This window comes from Mus caroli, unplaced genomic scaffold (genome assembly GCF_900094665.2).
Source record: "Mus caroli unplaced genomic scaffold, CAROLI_EIJ_v1.1 scaffold_12283_1, whole genome shotgun sequence".
Taxonomy (NCBI): domain Eukaryota; kingdom Metazoa; phylum Chordata; class Mammalia; order Rodentia; family Muridae; genus Mus; species Mus caroli.
Genome location: NW_018389633.1, coordinates 6,390 through 25,288, shown reverse-complemented (window position 1 = coordinate 25,288; position 18,899 = coordinate 6,390). Strand labels below are relative to the sequence as shown.

General features: G+C 37.6%; 1 protein-coding gene across 1 annotated transcript; it reads right to left on the bottom strand.

Moving 5' to 3' along the window:
* Window positions 1-849: 849 nt before the first annotated feature.
* Window positions 850-2,326, bottom strand: LOC110288205 (mucin-like protein 2; the record flags this gene model as incomplete). The annotated part of the gene is made up of 3 exons (XM_021154619.1): window positions 2,269-2,326; window positions 1,482-1,520; window positions 850-1,101 (listed from the first exon to the last, which is right to left on the bottom strand). Coding segments are annotated over exons 1-3 (349 nt in total), but the record flags the coding sequence as incomplete, so codon positions are not given.
* Between the last annotated feature and the right edge of the window lie 16,573 nt (window positions 2,327-18,899).

Sequence of the window (18,899 nt, the reverse complement as noted above, 5' to 3'; positions counted from 1 at the left end):
CTTCTCTGGTAAAGAAACAATGGCCATATACTCACTCAGCATCTGCCCAGCACAGATCACCAAGCACAAGGATAAACAACAGTCCAGATATGAAAGAGAAGCAATACCTGGACAAGGTTCCTCAGCACCTTGGCCTCTGAGGCAAACACTGTCCTCCATCACTGCCCTTTCTCTCAGAGAAAAGCTGCTCAGTTGAAACCTCCCATTCTTTCAGTTTTACAATATATATTACCTGGACTAATTTTCTAGAAATCTGAATCAGATCAGAAATGTGAATTTTATAACATGATGCCTGACATATGCATAAAATATAATATAGTATAGTATAATTGGTATTACGTTAAAGTTGAAGGGCTAGGAAAAATTAAAAAAAAAAACCTCTCATCCTGAATAAAATTTTAAACTTTTAGAAATCTCCTGATTTATGCTATAACATCCACGGAAGACCTTACCACAAAGCCATTTTCTATTTCTATTATTTTTGAATAGTGTCCAAAGAAAACATAACTTTTGTTTAAGAAAAGAAAAGCCATGCAGTTGCCATGCTACATGGAGACACTTTACAGTTTCAATGATTTCTACTGTATTTATATGGTCTCTAACAGATCTAATACTGCAAGAGTGATGCAGTTAAAATTGATAACATCCCCTTGTCAACTTCTGACCCTTCAGGTGCTTATATATAAACAATATGGTGAACTTAGAAAAGAGGAATGAAAGAAGGGTCTCTTCCTCTCCCTCTCCTTACTCTCCCCTACTTCCTCGTGAAAGTACAATTCACTGTAGCCATGGGGAACCTAAGGAATCTAAGATTCCCATAAAGAACAAAATTAGGTGAAATGTTTTTACCGAGTACGGACTTTATATTATTTTCAGCCTTTGCATTGTCATCTCCTTCTTTCTGATCGGAGTTATCATCCCCAGTAAGGTTATCATCCTCTGTCTCTTCCATGTTGTCTTTCTCAGAGGCCTCATTAGCAGTGTTGGTATTATTAGTGATCTCACTTTCCTCATTGGCTGAATCAGAGGACTCACCATGTTGCTTTTCACCAGTAGTATCTGCCAGAGTTTCAGAGCCAATGTTTCCATCATTAGAATCAAGTGAAATTAGAAGGAAAACCTGCAAATGAGATACTGACACTTCTTTGGAATGTTATAGGTCCCATCCAGAATTATACATTCATTCTTTATTTCGAAATCACTATAGTATCAGACTTCATGATCTTTTATCTACTACGTAAGAACAATAAATGCCTAGAGTTCCTCTTAGTCCATGTCAGAGGCTCAATTATCTTTATATGAGGAATAAAATGAGGTCATTATATCAAAAATAATTTTATAATCAGGAGTACAGCTTTCCATGGATTTTATTAAAATGTCTCACACCTCACAATATCCAAATGACATTGGAAACCAAGAGGCTGTGAAGGGAAAATGGTTATGGTAGGAAGGTAATGAAAGGTACTCAGACTCAGGCTCACCAGTACCAGAAGTGTCAGGACTGTCTGTCTCCGCATCCTCTAAAGAAAAATAAGCAAAATAAGACAGAAGAACTTAAGTAACGTTTTGATGAGATAGAGAATGTGAACACTACTACAGACATGTGCAACTAAGTAGGCAGATTGAGGGAAGCACATGCACAGATATAGAAAACCTTTGACAGCTAACATGTGGTCAGTTTGGCTTCCCTGAAATAAGTCTTTAGTCACCTTCTCAAATGTAACTTATTGACACTAACAAAGCATTTCAGTGCCATGTAGAGAATAGAGGGAAAACTGGACTGAATTAGGAACCCCAGTGGAGTCAAGCTACCTAACTACAATGATGTGTCAAAGTGGAGGTGAGTACCAGCAAGATGGGTCAGTAGGTAAAAGCTCTTCTCTTACAAGCTGGGTGATCTAAGCTGATTGCATAATTGAAGGAGAGAACTGACTCCTGCCTCTAACCTCCTCCCATGCACCACAATATATTTGAGACCCTGACACCATATGGCGTGCACGCACACACACACACACACACACACACACACACACACACACACACACACACACAATGATAAAGATAAATGTGATCAGGATGTAAAGTGAATCAATATATTAATAAAAAAAGAAAAAACTTTTTAAGTTTAAAAATTGAGATAGAACCTGGTACTAGATAGGAGGACAGGAAATAGGAGCATGTAGGTATCCATAAATTCATGTTTCACTGAGTAAGTATTTTCATGTATTATGGACCCCATTTTAAGTTAAAGTAAAAATCTTTACTTACGGCAAGAGACTAGGATAGTGGAAACACCAAGCAATACAAGGACTGCCAGGAACTTCATGGTTACAAGTAGAAGAGCAGGACACACACAAGATCAAGCTCCAATACTAGGAGACAAGGAAGACTGTTGACACCAGGGTTCCACATCAAGGACTATATATGTACAGTACACCAATCAGAAGCTGCCACATCCTGGTATTTGTGTAACAGGAAAGGTTGGGAAGTGAAGTAAATGAGAATCAACCACACAGCCAGAGGCCATTTAGAAAGGCCAATACTTCAAATGTTTGGCAAATCCTTGATTCTGATAATATAGGTGTCCAGTCAAACTGTTGTCCAGGAAATAACTTCTGGCTTTCAAGTTGAAGATGTTGGCACTATCCTCCCAATGTCTGCATTCTCCTTTCAAGATAGTTCAAATTAGAAACTTACATAATACTCAGCTTTGGGTTTCCTTCAAGGGAGTAATTGGGATAAAGCTGCTGAATCCAAGTGTTTTCCAGAGTGTCCACATTGTATATTCAGTAAGGGCCATCCTATCACTCAGGGAGAGTGAGCCCAACACTGATGGAAAAACCATACATGACTTCACAGTATTTCAGCAATTCCTGTATAAAATTCAAAATTTAAGATTAGAGGGGCATGGAAAAATAGTGTTTTTAAGGACTGCATCCACTGAGTCCAATAAATGTGTGTGTGTGTTTTTTTGTTGTTGTTATTTTCTTTCTCTCTTTTCTTTCTTTTTTAGTTTTTTTTCCTTCATTTTTTGCATAGGTTTGTCTTTATCATAAGATCACTCACAGGCAAAGCTAGCCTTGAACTTCTGATCCTCCTGCATCTACCTCTTAAGTTTTGAGATTAAAGGTTTATGTCACCACACCCAGACTTATAATTGTGACTAGGCATTATGATATATATTGGAAAAATTGTAGAAAACAAAGCACACAAATACCTCAATCTATATATACTTCAAATAACAACTGCAAAAACTCAAAAAACACCAAACAAGGACTAAAACAAAAAAACCTATTACATTGGAAAATAAAGAAATAACTAAATGATAAAAATTCAATGTAGCATATATGAAGGAAAATATTTAATCATAAGTATGTTAATGACATTAAAGGAAGGAGAGTACTACATGTGGAGAGGGAAGAAATCATCTAGAAGGAGTTAAAGTGGAAAAGAAAGTGCCATGAAATCTGTGTTTTGAAAGCATATGTGGTGACTGTGTGGGAAGGAAAGGCATCTGTGAGGGGCAGAAATCAATAGGGGTGTGAAAAAAAAAAGCATAGGACTCCTGAATGAGATGGCTGACTGTGCCCAAAATGTGATTTAAAAAAAGCAAACAAACAACAACAACAACAAACAAAAAACCAACAAGATTATGAACAGAAGTTTTTATACCTACAGGAGATACTCATTGAGAATGAAGGGAATCTTTGCAAAGCAGCAGGTAGGAATGCCAACAAAACATGCATCTTGGGCAATGTCTATGGAAACTACCAACAGGTGCTTCAGTTCCTCTCCCTTCTCTCCCTTCCCACCCCACTCTGCTCAGCAGCACACAAATGCTGCAGGAACCACAGGCTGGAGAGATGAAACAGGTATGGAGGCATGAGAGCAGCTGGGATCACAGTAGGCTGAGAAAATCAAGATGGCAGGATGAGGTTGCAGTGTAATTTGCAGCCTGAAGCTGTGAAAAGGAACAAATATGCAAAATAGGAAGCACATTGTTGACCTCAGTGCACTCATGCCATGTTGGGGCTGGCCTGCGACTCTCATGTCTTGGTTCAAGCCTGGCATGTGTCTTGTAACTTGGAAGAAAAGAGGGGATCTAGGAGGGTAAAGAGAGAAATGGAGTCAAGACTGAATTTTGATCAAGACTCAACTTTAATGCTGGGGAACATGCTTTATAAAGAAGAGGGGAGGCCCATTCCCAGTCACACAAAGTTCCTTTGAAGTTGTCAGATTAGCCTTTTAGTAGGAACTAGGGAAGATCACAGTTTGGTGCTAACTCCAGAAGATCTTGGCAAGCAGGTTCAGCCTCAGGCAGGTGGCAGGTAGTGGCATGTCAAAGGAGAGGGATGAGAAGCAGCACAGCAGGTTGGCTCTGCCTAAGTGGCAGATGGTCTAAGCCAGCCTTGCTAGGCTGGAAGGAGGTAACAATGCCAGAACTATGTCACAGCCACATGCAAACTGACCTGGCTTGTGGAGACTACAAAAGCAGATGCTGGCATAGCTTTCACTGTGGTAGGATGACCATTTCCAGCCAAAAGATAAATAGCATGTATGAGGTTAACATTCCTTCTTTGGGTTTAGAACCCAAGCAGGGGATGCATGACCATCCCCAATATTTTAAAAAAATAATGGGTGAAAATTTCTCTAAAGGAATGTTTTGTGCTGAGGTCTGGGGAAAAGGAAGTTTGACACCTTATTTAACTAAACAGAAACTCAAACCAAAGACAATTCAATTGAACTCACTTCAGCATTGCACACTCAAAACTCTGGTTTTACAAGTTTGAGCTAGAGCTAAGCTGCACAGCCCCAGTCAGTGCAGTGTAGTATTTAAAACAGCAAAGGGAGAGAATGAATTAAAATCCATTCTATCAAAGAAGAAATATTAATTAGATTTCTCCTTTATTTTTACCTTTAAAAGTATTGACTTCTGCATAACATGTCTTCATGATCTTGCTTTGGTTTTAAAATTATTTATATGTTCCATGACTGTTCTGTGTGCCTCCATATCTATTTTATTGTATAGTCTTCTACTAGTCTCCCTACATATAACCCATACACTTCCCTCTGTTTCCTACCTCATTTTCTCAACCCTTACCTCCTCTTATGTGTATGCCTTAACTAAATCTTTCCACAACAATAATAATATTTAAACTCTGTGGATATTAGAAACATTTCAATTTTAACTTCCATGTACTTTTCTCCTTAGTTTTTTCTAAGTTGAATTAATACTATTCCTTGTCCTTTCTCAGCTGACATTCATTCTATTTTTTTTTTAAACTTTAATGTTTGTTTTTACAGTCCAGTCATTATCCCTGTGCTGGTCTGCCCTCTGATATTTTCTGATTCCATTCCTTCTTCCTCTCCCCCCCCCTTCTCTAAGAGGATGTCCCACCCCTCCACACCAATCCCCAACCCCATCCCCCACTTCCCCACTCCCTCACCCTCCCACTCACCAACCCCAGTATTATAAAGAATAACGATAAAGAATATTTTAACTCTACCACAATTTAGCTTCAATTGAACAATACTGGAAACAAGAGGGTTGGGAAAAATGGCTTCATTAATAAGAGAAGTTGATATTCTTACAGGTCTTGAGTTCAATTCTGAGCATTCAAGTTGTACCATTTATAATCCCTCTAATTTATGTTCCATGAGACATGATACTCTCTTCTGGTTCCATGGGCACTCCCACATTAATACATTCACAGAGACACATACACACAATAAAAGAAAATAATAAAAATACCAAAAAAAAGTTAAAGTAAAATTTTAGACATGAAAATCTCATCAAATCAAGTGAAAAAATACCTAGTAGAAAAACTTATCAATAAAATGGATCAAATTATCAGGGATTCAATTAAAGTAAAATTAATTAAGCAAGATTTTATTTAAAAAAAAAGAACATCATGTGAATTTAGGAACACAGGGAAACTGGAAGAGGAGATATGGGTATGTTTGATATGATCAAGATAAGTCATATATGAGAATTACAAAGAACAAATAATATATTAATAATAAAAGGAAGAAAACCAAATCACGATGAAATTTTAAATTAATAACAAAGTATGAACAGCAAAATTGAGATCTGTGGGACACAAAGCTTAAAATTTTATAATTACATTGGTATGTGGATTTATGCCTGGGGCTTCAATATGATTCCATTGATCAATGTGTCTGGATTCATGTCAATACCATATTGTTTTTATTACTATAGCACTGTAGTACAATTTGAGATCAGGGATGATGACACCTCTAGCAGTTCTTTTATTATTGAGAATTATTTTTAGGTTCTGGTCTCTTTGTGTTTTCTTATGAAGCCTAAAATTGTCCATTCAAGTTCTAGAAGAATTATGTTGACATTTTGAAGGGCATTGCTTTGAATTTGTAGATTGCTTCTGGTAGAGTAGCCGTTTTCAATATGTCAATTTAACTGATCTCTGAGCATGGGAATTCTTCCTGTCTTCTGATATCATCTTCAATTTCTTTCTTCAGTGTCTTTGATATATAGTCTTTCACTTAATTGGGTAGAGTTTCCAATTTTTTTTGTTTGTGTTTTTTACTTTTTTCTTAGTTGTTTTTCGTTTATACATAGGGAGGTTATTGGTTTTTCTGTGGTGATTTTGAACCCTACTAATTTGTTGAAAATTTCCTGATTGAGTTTTCAGAGTCACTTAAGTATACTATTGAACAATATGTAAATAAAGATACTTTGACTTCTTCCTCTTCAATTTGTATCTCATTGATATCCTTGAGTAATGTTATCACTCTAGCTAAGACTTCAAGTACTTCATTGAGTAGGTATGGAGAGAGTAGACATCTTTCCTTGTACCTGATTTTAGTGGAATTGCTTTGCGTTGCTCTGGAAGTTAATGTAGTCTGTGGAGTTTCTGTCACCCACCTTTATTATGATGAGGCATGTCCCTTGTATTCCTAATCTTTCCAGGACTTTAACTATGAAAGTGTGAAGGATTACCCTTGGTTTGGAGAGGGGTTCTTAAAGAAGGTGTGTCTAGGAGCAAAGAAAACACATGACTCAAAGTAAAACCATGGGTTACAAATTGGAAGCCTATGTTCTTCTTGAGATGACTCTCTAGACAGATCTCTGTAGATAGCTCTTGGCTTTGTCACCTGCTTGAGACAGCTTTTTACACTCTCCCTCTCCCTCCTGTCCCTCTTCTTCTCTTCCCCTCCCTTACTTCCTCTCTCTCTCTCCTCCCTCCCCCTCCATCTCCTCCCTTCCCTCCCCCACTTTACTCCCTCCCCCCTCCTTCTCCTCCCCTCCTCTCTGTCTCTCTCTGTCTTTCTCTGCTCTGCTCCTCTCCAAACAACTTTTTCTTTCTATTGTAAGGAACTGGCTGAGACAGCTAGCTTTCTGATTGTAAAAATTCTAAAAGCTCCCTGTGTAGCTCATGGGTTTTCCTACCAAAGTTGGAAAAACTGCTATAAAAAAATTCTTGGATCATCTGACTAAGTCAGAAATCCTGTCAGTAAAAATCTAGAAGTAATTCTTGGATTTTTCCAATTAAAATAAAAAAGCCAGAAAAAATTTCTACGAGAGCTATGTTAGCTTTCAAAGCAGTTCTCTCTCTGAGTAGCTGTTAGAAAACATTCTAAAAGAACAGCTTTTACTCTCTAAGTAATTCTTGGGATTTCCAATCAAGATGGTTCCACTGTTTACACCTGGATGGAGATTACCTCTCAATAATTCTGCCATGCGCACTGCTGGAACCTGCCACTTTGCCGTTCCGAATCCAACACGTGGTCACCCTGCTACTGGACCCCAAGATTATTTGGCGGGAATCGGGCCCCCTTCCCCTGCTTCATAACTGCGTGCAGAATAGTAAAATTGAGCTTTAATCAGAATGACTGTCTTAGCTACATCTTTTTCTTGCCCGCCTAGCCCTTCTTCTCTTCCAGGTTTCCAAAATGCCTTTCCAGCCTAAAACCCAAACATGTGGTCGGCTGGCCAGACACAACATCCTATTAGAAAAAAATCTAAACCAGCTATGAAAATTTTCAAAAGACTGTGTTCATTGTTTATGGATTTTCTGACTGCTATTGCTTTTTGCTAGTTCATCTCATGCAGACCAAAAGCCCAGGTTTTTATTTACATATCAATTCAGTTTTGATTCCAGGTTCCCTTTTGATTATCCTTTGAATCAGTATTCCATGACCCTAGATCCTTGATTCTTAGGAGACAGCAAAAGAATTCAGTGATCTGCCTGCCTCTGTTAACCACAGATGATAAGCTAGCTGGATGGGACCTGGCCCTGAAATTACCAGACTCAGCAGGAAGGAGTGCTGCATTTTGTCAAAAGGACTTTTCTGCATCAAATGAGATCATTGTATGTGTTTTGTCCTTTAATTTGTTCATAAGGTAGATTATATTCATTGATATATATGATGAAGTGTCTGTCTATTCATTCCATTTTTTTTTTTGTCTCCACTCAGAAACTAGGTCATAGGCCACCCATACCAAGAGCAGAGCATGAAATTAGGCCATAAGCCACCTGTTCCAGCAGCACACCCCAAAGTCCAGGAACAAGACAACAAAATCCCCAAGCAGAGGAAAAGCCTGAAGAGTGCCATAGGAATGGGAGATATATTATCTCAGGATAGGCCATCTGTGGTTAACCATTCCTGATGCAGGAATGCAGTCTATCTGGGGCATCCTGGCACCCACCAATGAGGTTTTAGATTATCTAACCCTAACATAGTAGCCAGTCAAAACTGCACTAATGCTGGCCCAAACCAATCACATTAGAGAATACCTAATCCTTCAAGAGAGTTCCCCGGATTCCCTATAAGAGTGAAATTCATAAGGAAATTTGGGATATAAGTGTTTCATTGTTGTGATATTATGTGGTTTGGGTTTCAGGATACTATGTCTTTGTAAAAGGAATTAGACAATATTTCTTATGTTTCTCTTTGGGAAAAAAAGAATAATGGAGTCAAGTCCTTTTTTTTTTTTTTAAGTTTCGTATGATGCCTCCCCCATCCTTGAACAGGCTAGCTCATACCTGATCTGCCACTGTCAAGGAGACCAGCTAGGGTGGAGAATTCCAACCTAGATAGGTCTATTGTTCTGCCACCTGTGCTCTTCTCCAAGATGCTGATAGGCTGAAACTGTCTTCCTGAGATAAGCAACACCCTGGACCTAGTGCTGACAGGCTGGGGACAAAGCATCAAGAGCCTGGCTTGGCAGGGGATGGGCCTTCCCCCTTTATAAGCTCAGACTCTTAAGTAAACATTGAGCCTTGATCAGAAAATGTTGTCTTGGTCTCATTATATCTCTTGCCATCTATTCTCCATATATCCCCAGTCTCCCTTTCAGGAACCCAGTTCATGTGGCCCCAGGAAGCTACATTAGTAGAATTTTGTGAGGAAACAAATTGGAACTGGGATTTTTATTTATTTATTTATTTTTTAAGTTTGGGAGACTTTTAATGAGTGCCTCTATTTCACTAGGGGTTATAGGTCCATTTAAACTATTTATCTGATCTTGATTTACTTTTGGTATGTGGTCTATCTAGTAGTTACACTATTTCATTTAGATTTACATCTTGGTAGAGTAGAGATTTTTTTAAAAGTTTGCCCTTATGATTGATACTCTCTTTACTTGGTATCTGTTGTTATATAGCCCCATTCTTAATGGTAGGAGTGAGGGGTACAGGGTAGGTTGTTGAGGTTAGGAAAACTGTATCTGCATTTATGTGTTACTGTGAGACTCTAACTTGGGTACTGGATCTGAACTCCTGACTTCTGGATGAGGAATATCACCCATGCAGTGAATCATCTCTCCAGCACTGAAATGATTATTCTTTTAAATATGTATTGATAATGTCTACTCCACAGATTATAGGTTTAAATAGAATAATCTTAAGTGCAACATGTTTATTTAAAAACAGTTTAGAGATAAAATTAAAAGATACACTCTGTAAACCCCTATTATGATAACTAAACATATTTTCTCTGTGGCATGGGTGTGGAGGTCAGAGCTGAGTTTGTGACTTTCACCATTGTGCATGAGGGACAGCTGGTTCACAACAGCTTTACGTATGCAGTGAACACAGAAACAAAATTCTTATGCTGGCTTAGTAAAGTGATGGTGGCAGGTTCTCCTCTAAGATCCATAACTTCTCTAGTGCCAGGTAGACCTTGTGTTGGCTAGTTTTTTGTCAACTTGACACAAGCTAGAATCATCTGAAAGGAGGGAACCTCAAATTGAGAGAATGCCTTCATAAGAGTGGGCTGTAGGCAGACAAGCCTGGGTGATATTCTCTCACTTAATGATTGGTGGGGGAGAGAAAAACCCATTTTGGGTAGGGATACTTCTGAGCTGGTGGCCCTTTGTTCTTTAAGAAAGAAGGCTGAGTAAGCTTTGAAGAGGAAGCCAATAAATATCACTCTTCCATGGTCTCTGCATCAGCTCCTGTCTCCTGGTACCCAACCAGTTTGAGTTTCTGCTTTGGTTACCCTCAGTGAACGCTATTCCAGGACATGTTAGCCAAATAAACCCTTTCCTCCCCAAGCTGCTTTTGGTCATGATGTTTTATCACAGCAATATTGACCTTTACTGAAACAGAACTTAAGACTAATTAAATTACATAGCTCTTGATTATCACCAAGGTTTTCATGCCACTACTGTATCCTTACTGTCATCATGCTAGTCATTGTGGTTCATAAGCATCATTATAGCTGGGCAGGAGTGTTGATTGCTTTCCTCTTTTGGCAGCTTGTATGGTGCTTACTTGTATCATGAAAGCTGGTCTGCAGATCTGGTTTAGGTACACTTTTTTTTCTCTTTGAAGTTCATGGTGTATTCAGCAATAGGAAGTTGCCTTCCATCTCTGCGGGATAGCCAAGGACAATAACAATAACCTGTAATGTTCTGGGAGACCCTTAGACAATAGCTCAAGAGTAAGATTCTCATACTGTTGTTAATTTTTTCTTGGGATACTTGATGGCTCTTTGGGTGAATTTTGTCAGCCCAGATGGGAAAATTTTAAACTGTCTATGTATGTGCTTACACAGACTTAATATTTTTAGGTAAATGGTTAATAGTGTATGTCCTAACAACATTTCCAGACACTCTTATTACTGTTTTACCCATCTTCCTTAATTTGTCAAATTAAATTCTTACCTCTTCAGGAATTATGAAGTGCTGTGTGTATTTTCTCCCAGATTTGGGGAATAAAGGATGCTTTGGTGATCTTTATTGGGAGGGCATTGTAGAGGATGGGGCTTGGTGACTGTCTGGTGAAGTTGAGTGGAGAGGTAGAGTGGAGCAGCACACTTCTGGAAGCCCTGGAAAGAGAAGTATTGCAAGTTTGTGAAGGGGCAAAAATACCATCAGAATCAATAGAAGTTAGTACTGCTCACAAATACAGAATGAGGTAGTTTTTCCAACCTCCTTCATGAGTCCAGGAGGTGTATCTGGCAAATGGATGGAGAAACCATCTGACCCCATATCTGGGACTTCATGTCCTCTGACCTTTTCCAGGTAGCATTTCACCTCTGGATGGAGATGGAGTTGGAAGTGGAGGAGCAAAAGAACCCTGCTATGGGTCACAGAGAGAAAGATTTGGTGGTAGTGGGGAGTTCCCTACCTCTAGATGGTGTGTCTATGAATAGTACTGAATACCAAGAGATAGGATTTTTTGTCATTTGAGTTACATTACATGTAGAGGTATAAGAAATTGTGATATATAGAGAAATATAGATGTATTTATGTATGAATGTATGTATATATGTATGGATATATAGACAGACAAACAGATTGTAATATGCATATGAATGTGAATGAGGGAAGGACAAATGGAAGACCATGAGATGAAGTATGCATCCTGTTTTTTCATGCCAATCCCTGGGATGTATGTTAGGAACAAAAAAATCCATCCTTCTCTGAAAGATATCCTGGAACTGGGAGTATTCTATGCTACACAGTAGGGTAGTTATGCTAATTTGCCCAATGATATTGAGGAGGTGATTTTGTCTATGATTGCCTGTCTTAGGTAAGGGTTTTTAAAAGTAAAGAAGGTGATGGGGAAGGTGAGAGCCCAAGAACGAGATATGAGTAGAATTGGAGAATTTATTGATATTAAAGTTAGAAGGTACACTATGAGACTCTTGACATATAGACATATTAAATAGATTTACAAATCAAACACTTATGTTAATAAATCACAAATTTCTTTTAAAAATCATTGTTTAGTTTATACATCATTTTTAAATTCTTGACACATAGACATATAAAATAGATTTACAAATCAAACACTTATGTTAATAAATCACAAATTTCTTTTAAAATCATTGTTTAGTTTATACATCATTTTGAAATTCATTAAAGATGAAAGCAAACATCCAGTCTTAAGAATGCTGCTTCCCCAGGGGAAAAATTCCTGAACAGAACACCAATGGCTTGTGTTGTAAGATCAAGAATTGACAAATGGGACATCATAAAATTGCAAACTTCTGTAAGGCAAAGGACACTGTCAATAAGACAAAAAGGCAACCAACAGATTGGGAAAAGATCTATTCCAATCTCACATCTGATGGATGGCCAATATCCAATGTATATAAAGAACTCAAGAAGATAGACTCCACAGAACCAAATAACCTTATTAAAAATGGGGTACAGAGCTAAACAAAGAATTTTCAATTGAGGAATACCAAATGGCTGTGAAGCACCTAAAAAAATGTTCAACATCCTTAATCATCAGGGAAATGCAAATTAAAACAACATGAGATTCTACCTCACACCAGCCAGAATGGCTAAGTTCAAAAACTCAGGTGACAGCAGATTCTGGTGAGGATGTGAAGAAAGAGGAACACTCCTCCGTTGCTATGCCACCTGGTACAACCACTCTGGAAATCAGTCTGGCGGTTCCTCAGAAAATTGAACATAGTAATACTGGAACAGCAAGCAATATTCCTTCTGGGCATATACCAGAAGATGCTCCAACTGGTAATAAGAACACATGTTCCACTATGTTCATAGCAGCCTTATTTATAATGGCCAGAAGCTGGAAAGAAACCAGATGTCCCTCCGCAGAGGAATGGATACAGAAAATGTGGTGCATTTACACAATGGAGTACTACTCTGCTATTAAAAACAATGAATTAGAATGATTTAGTACAGCAAAGTGATTTAGAATTAAAACGCAACATTCTTAAGTTGTCTCCTGGCACTTCAGGTGCCCTGTTATAACTCTTAGAATTTAACTTTAGAAAAGTTCTTTCTAGTTATGAACTCATGTGCAGATATATACATTTGCAAAGAGTTGCTTTCTACCTTCTTCCACATGTTATCTTTTTTGTGCAGTTTTTGAATTTTATTGATAATTAATATGCTACCACTTCTTTAATGAAAAACAAGCTTAAATCAAGTTTTTAAAAAAGATTTATTTATTATTATATCTAAGTACACTGTATCTGTCTTCAGATGCACCAGAAGAGCTTGTGAGATCACTTACAGATGGTTGTGAGCCACTGTGTGGTTGCTGGGATTTTAACTCAGGACCTTCAGAAGAGTAATTAGTGCTGTCAACTGCTGAATCATCTCTCCAGCCCCAAATCATCAAGTTTTTTAAAAAGTCTGGCAAGACACTTTTTTTTTGGCTTTCATTCATAATTTATTTTTTCCATTGTTGAACATTTTCTCTTCCTATTGGGTTTTTGCTAAGTCAGTTCACAAATGAACATAAAGCCCAACATTACAGAAGAACACAAAATCTACCTTTTAACTAATGTACTGCAAATAAAACATAAGATACATAAATGTGCATTTGTGCCTATGTATGACTGGTGTCTTGAATTACCCTCATCTACATGTATTATTAAAATCCATATTGTAAGTTTAATGTTAGAAAATTTTTGACATTTTTTATTAGTTATTTTCTTCATTTATTTTTCAAATGCTATCCCAAAAGTCCCCTATACCACCCCCACCCCCACCCCCACCGCCCTGTTTTACAGGGGCATACAAAACTTGCTAGACCAAGGGGCCTCTCTTCCCAATGATGGCCAACTAGGCTATCTTCTGCTACATATGTAGTTAGAGACAAGAATTCTAGGGGTACTGATTAGTAGCAAGACACTTTTTGATGTCATTATGAAAAAATAATCAAAGGAGATTCTGTTAAGTTAAAGATAACTTCCATGTTCAGTACTCTGTTTACATTTTATGCTCTCAATAGGCACTTGGTCTTTGTGCTAATCTCTTGTAACTAAGGTCCAGGTCTCTTCAAAGGTTTGAAGGCAAATGGCTGTGAAGAGCACAGACCTCCTGGGAAGCACCTGTGATGGTTTTGGCTGTAAGTGCTTGTGGGTGGGTCAGCAGTGAAGAAAAGGGAACCTGTCACATAGGACATTTTATATTTGCAATTAAGTAAGTAATTTTGTAGTATTCAAGTAATGATTTTTGTTGATGGTGACAAATTTCTCTAAAAGTTTTTTATATGAAACATTTATAAGTTCCTCACTATATCCACTGGGTTGTTTATGTCTGGCTGGTTTTATGATTGATACAACCAAAACTTCAATACAAATTAAGCAAGGAGGTTTTGTTTATAGTCATGATTGTTAAAAGTAAACACATTCTGCTGAAACAATGAAACATACGTCTTTTCCTGTCAGTCTGGGTGTGCTGCAGCCTGTGGTACAGACTCTTTCATTGTCAGTGGTGCTCTTCTGTTTAAATTCTATCACTTGGCCAGAACCAAAAATATCTTGTCATAAAATCTAAATAAGTTCTCCAGAAAACACCATCCTGAAACTACAAAATTACATTTGCGCTTAATTTTAAAGTTGACTCCATACTCATGTGTACAGATGATTGAGAACTATTGTTATGGAGTTTTAATCTTAATTTTTATTTGTTTTAATTGAACACATATTTCTGTAGAACAAGAAGAGAACAGAAATATCTAAATTTGGATATTGTTACACAGTGCCATCCACACATATACATATTTGATATTTATATGTCAGTGAATAACAGTGGGAAAATAGTTTTCTATAATTAAGTCATTATGTTTTCATTGGACATTTCACTGGAACATTTGTACACACAGCAAAACACTGCAATTTAGTAGTCTCCAATCTGAGCCAAGGTATTCAGATAGCATTTGCAGGTGTTGAGTGACAGGTTGGAGTGCTCAGTACTAAGTAAACCGGTTTTGTATTTAGAGCCAAGGCCACAGGAAGGCTTCTTGATTCAATAACTTTGCTGCCAGAAACAACCATGCATTTAATTTTGAATTAATTTTTGGTTACTGAGTATACAGAAACTTTTTATTATTGTCAAAATTATCATGGTCCTCATATTCAGTTTTGCTAATTCACAACGGATCATCACCTATAGCTTGAGAAGCCTCGAGCTAAAGGATATGGACAATCTCTTGGTGGAAAGTCATGGAAATGACTTTTCCTCTAGGCATCTGTTTTTCATACCTTTATTTTAGTTCTGTGAATCAGCATCTTTCTCAGAAGCATGATTTCCAGAATTGAAGGATGAATGGTGTTTGGAATACACCAGGAACTTTGTAGTAATTTGTTACAGAGGACATAGTAAATACAAAGCCTTCTTGGCAGGCTGCTTTGTCTGGCAGCTTCACCAGGTGGGGAGAATCTCCATTTAGGGTAAACCCTAAGTAGTCTTGAATTTTAGGCTGGTGTAGAAGTACAGTTCTATAGCAGCTTCTCATTCATACATGGATGATGAGGGAGGGAAAAGATGACACCAGGACTGGAGTGTAGCACGCCTTCAGGATACCAGGAACTTCAGGACTCACACACAGGAAAATATCACTACCATGTTCAGAATATTCTCTCCTTGGTAGATTTCTCTGTGTGGTTTGTTTCTTCTGGGTGAACCTTAAGACTTCAAATTCCTAATCTGTAAATAAGAAAGCTAAATATAAGTTCTTTCATTTCCTCTCAGTCTTAGCTCCCACAGCATTCTCTTGCCCTTTCAAACATATGGAGACACAGAAAATGACCCAGAATCTGCATTGAGACCTCTATGTCATCATGGTCAGCAATCCTTTCACCTAATTTGTCTGGAAGGAACACTTCACACAGAAAAATTGCCAGAAAAGGGTGTGTATCATATTTTTCATATTCTTTCTGATGCAAAGGCTGCTTTCAACTGGAGTGGAGGAAAGGGAGTTTGTAGCCTCCTTCCTTGAGTCTTCATTGTTGAATTTTGTTGTAAATTTTTAGTTATATCCTCTATAGAACAGCAGAGGGTACAATTAGACAGCTAACTTCATATTTCCAGCAAATGGCTGTGTGAATTTTGTCTTTTTAATTTTGTGGTAAATATATAAAACTGATTACATCTAATTCAGTTTTTAAAATAATTTCAATATGTATCTGAGGCTAGAATAATATGTTAAACACCTTTATCATATGTCCACTGACTCTAGGTTTTAGCAGGGTGTGTATTCTCTAAAAAAAGAGAAACAGTGATGTTGTCAATTTAACCTTGAGTCTTTTTTCTACCCAAAATTAGCAACCATAATTAATTTAGTATTGATTTCCACCTCTCATGCACCTAGATTATAAACATCATAAATATATACCTATTTGCATTTTCAAATTATTGCTTTGCAAACTTAAAATTTTGTATATGTGGTTCCATACTTTCGTTTGTCTTTGTGTTGGTGGCAATTGATCTCTAGACAGCAGATCTCCAGATCGTCATCTTTCTTCCAAAGGGAAAGATTGATGAAGGTGTCCCTTCACGCCCTTCTCTGTGTACTTCTTCTCTTTTATGCTGCTGATGAAGAATGTCTCTCAAATTTCTGCCTTACCTTACAATTTTGTTCTTTAATTTTATTCAGTTTGCATCCAGACCATCTTTTATGAACACAAATATATTATTGAATTACTCACAGTGGAGTTGCTCTGTGTATTCCAATTTTCAGCTGCTTATTTTCTTTTTGTAATTTCCGTGTCTCTTTTTACACTATTTTCTCCAAAATGTTTGGTAACTTTTGTTTGTTGCATGTCTTTGAAAGTCTATGTGTGCATTCTGTCACTGTCATCAGCTTCCAGTGATGGCTGAGGCTCCTCATCACTCCTGAGAGTCAGTAACAATTCTAGAGGCAATGCCACTTAGATCATGGTCCCACAGCTGAATTCACAGTGTTCTTAGGCATAGATGGAGGTTGACTGTGGAATGAACTGTGAAAGCTTTTTAAACTCTGAACTCCTCCTTTTGAGATCATTACACTGAAAATGCTAAATCTAAAATAAGTAATATTTGAAACATTTAAATGCCACAAAACATTTCAAATACATATGGAAAAAAATAAGAATTATTTTCTTGTTTCAGCATGATCTTACTCTTAAAGATATTTGAAGTTGAAAACTAAGTTTTTTTTAAGTTTCTTTATTCTTCAGGGCTACACAGAAAAACCCTGTCTCAAAAAACCAAAAATAAATAAATAAACAAATAAATAAACAAATAAATAAAATAAAAATTTAAATTTATTTGTTTATTTATTTATTCATTCATTTATTTATTCACTTGACATCCCAGTATCAGTGCCCCCCAAAGCTAAATTCTTTAAATAGGAGTCCTCCTGAGTAGGGACCCCAAATCATGCATCTTCATGATACTTGCTCAACTACGTTCATAGCTGCTTTATTCATAATAGCTAAAAACATGAAACAACCTAGATGTCCCTCAAAAGAAGCATAAAGAAAATAAAACATGGTACATTTACACAACAGACAATTAATTAGCTGTTTTTAAAAATGACATTAAAAATTTGTAGGTAAATGGATGTACCTAGGAAAAAAACCCATCCTGAGTGAGATAACCCAGACCCAGAAAGATAAACATGGTATGTACTCATTTATAAGTGGATATCAGCTACTAAGTAAAGGATAACCTTGTTACAATCCACAGACCCAGAGATGCTAAGTGAAAAAGAGGGCTCAAGTGGGTTGCATGTTTTTCCCTGGGATGGGGGAAATTGAAGAGATTTTGTGTGTGGATTGGGGGCAGGTGGGGATGAGAAGAGGACGGAACTTTTAATTAAGTTATATTAGTTATTTGAAAATTTGAAGCACCACCAAGGACATTAAGATTTTGCCCTTTGTCTTATCTGCCAACATCCAAGGCATTCTTTCTCTGGAAATTGACTGCCCAGCTCTGCCAGAGAATCAGCCTTCTTCCACACCCCATATTGTTATCTCATTTGCCAACACCTGAGATAGTCCCTCCCTGGAAATCCATTGGCCACATTGGCCAGGGAATCAGGTAAGTGTTGAGTATTGTAATGCTAAGTTCAGCCCCCAGGGTCTGGAGCACACAGATGGACCTAAATGCCACTATGTGACCTTGCCCCCAAGTTATTTCTATTGGTAAAGATGCCATCAGCCAATAGCTAGGCACAAGAGATAGAGTTGGGGTTTAGGATTCCTGGGCTTGGAATGGGAGGAGAATCAAGAAGGCAAGAAGAAGGCGGAGGAGGAAGATGCCATGGGTTCAGTTGAGTCATGAAAACATGGTCCTGATGGCTGGGCAATTGTAGTTAAGAACAACTCAGATGACATATAGTAAGTAATAGCTCAGGGTTATCAATAAGAGAGTAGATTCTAAAAACATAGAGGGTAGATATCTGCCCAGCTCTTCTGTTGATTATGTCTTATTGCCAATATAAGGTTGTGTGTGTAATTTTTCAGGAACTAAATGGTCCAAGGTGGGATAGAAACCCCAGATTGGAATTAAAAATTTCAATAACAGGTAAGTGATTTTAATTCTTCCCACACTCCAATCCTAGTTCCCAAGTTTTATCTCCAGCTTGGTAGTAGACCACTTTCTGCAACCTCTTCTTTTCTGCCTCCAATTCCCAAGGAACTAAGCAGATGGTCTCCTT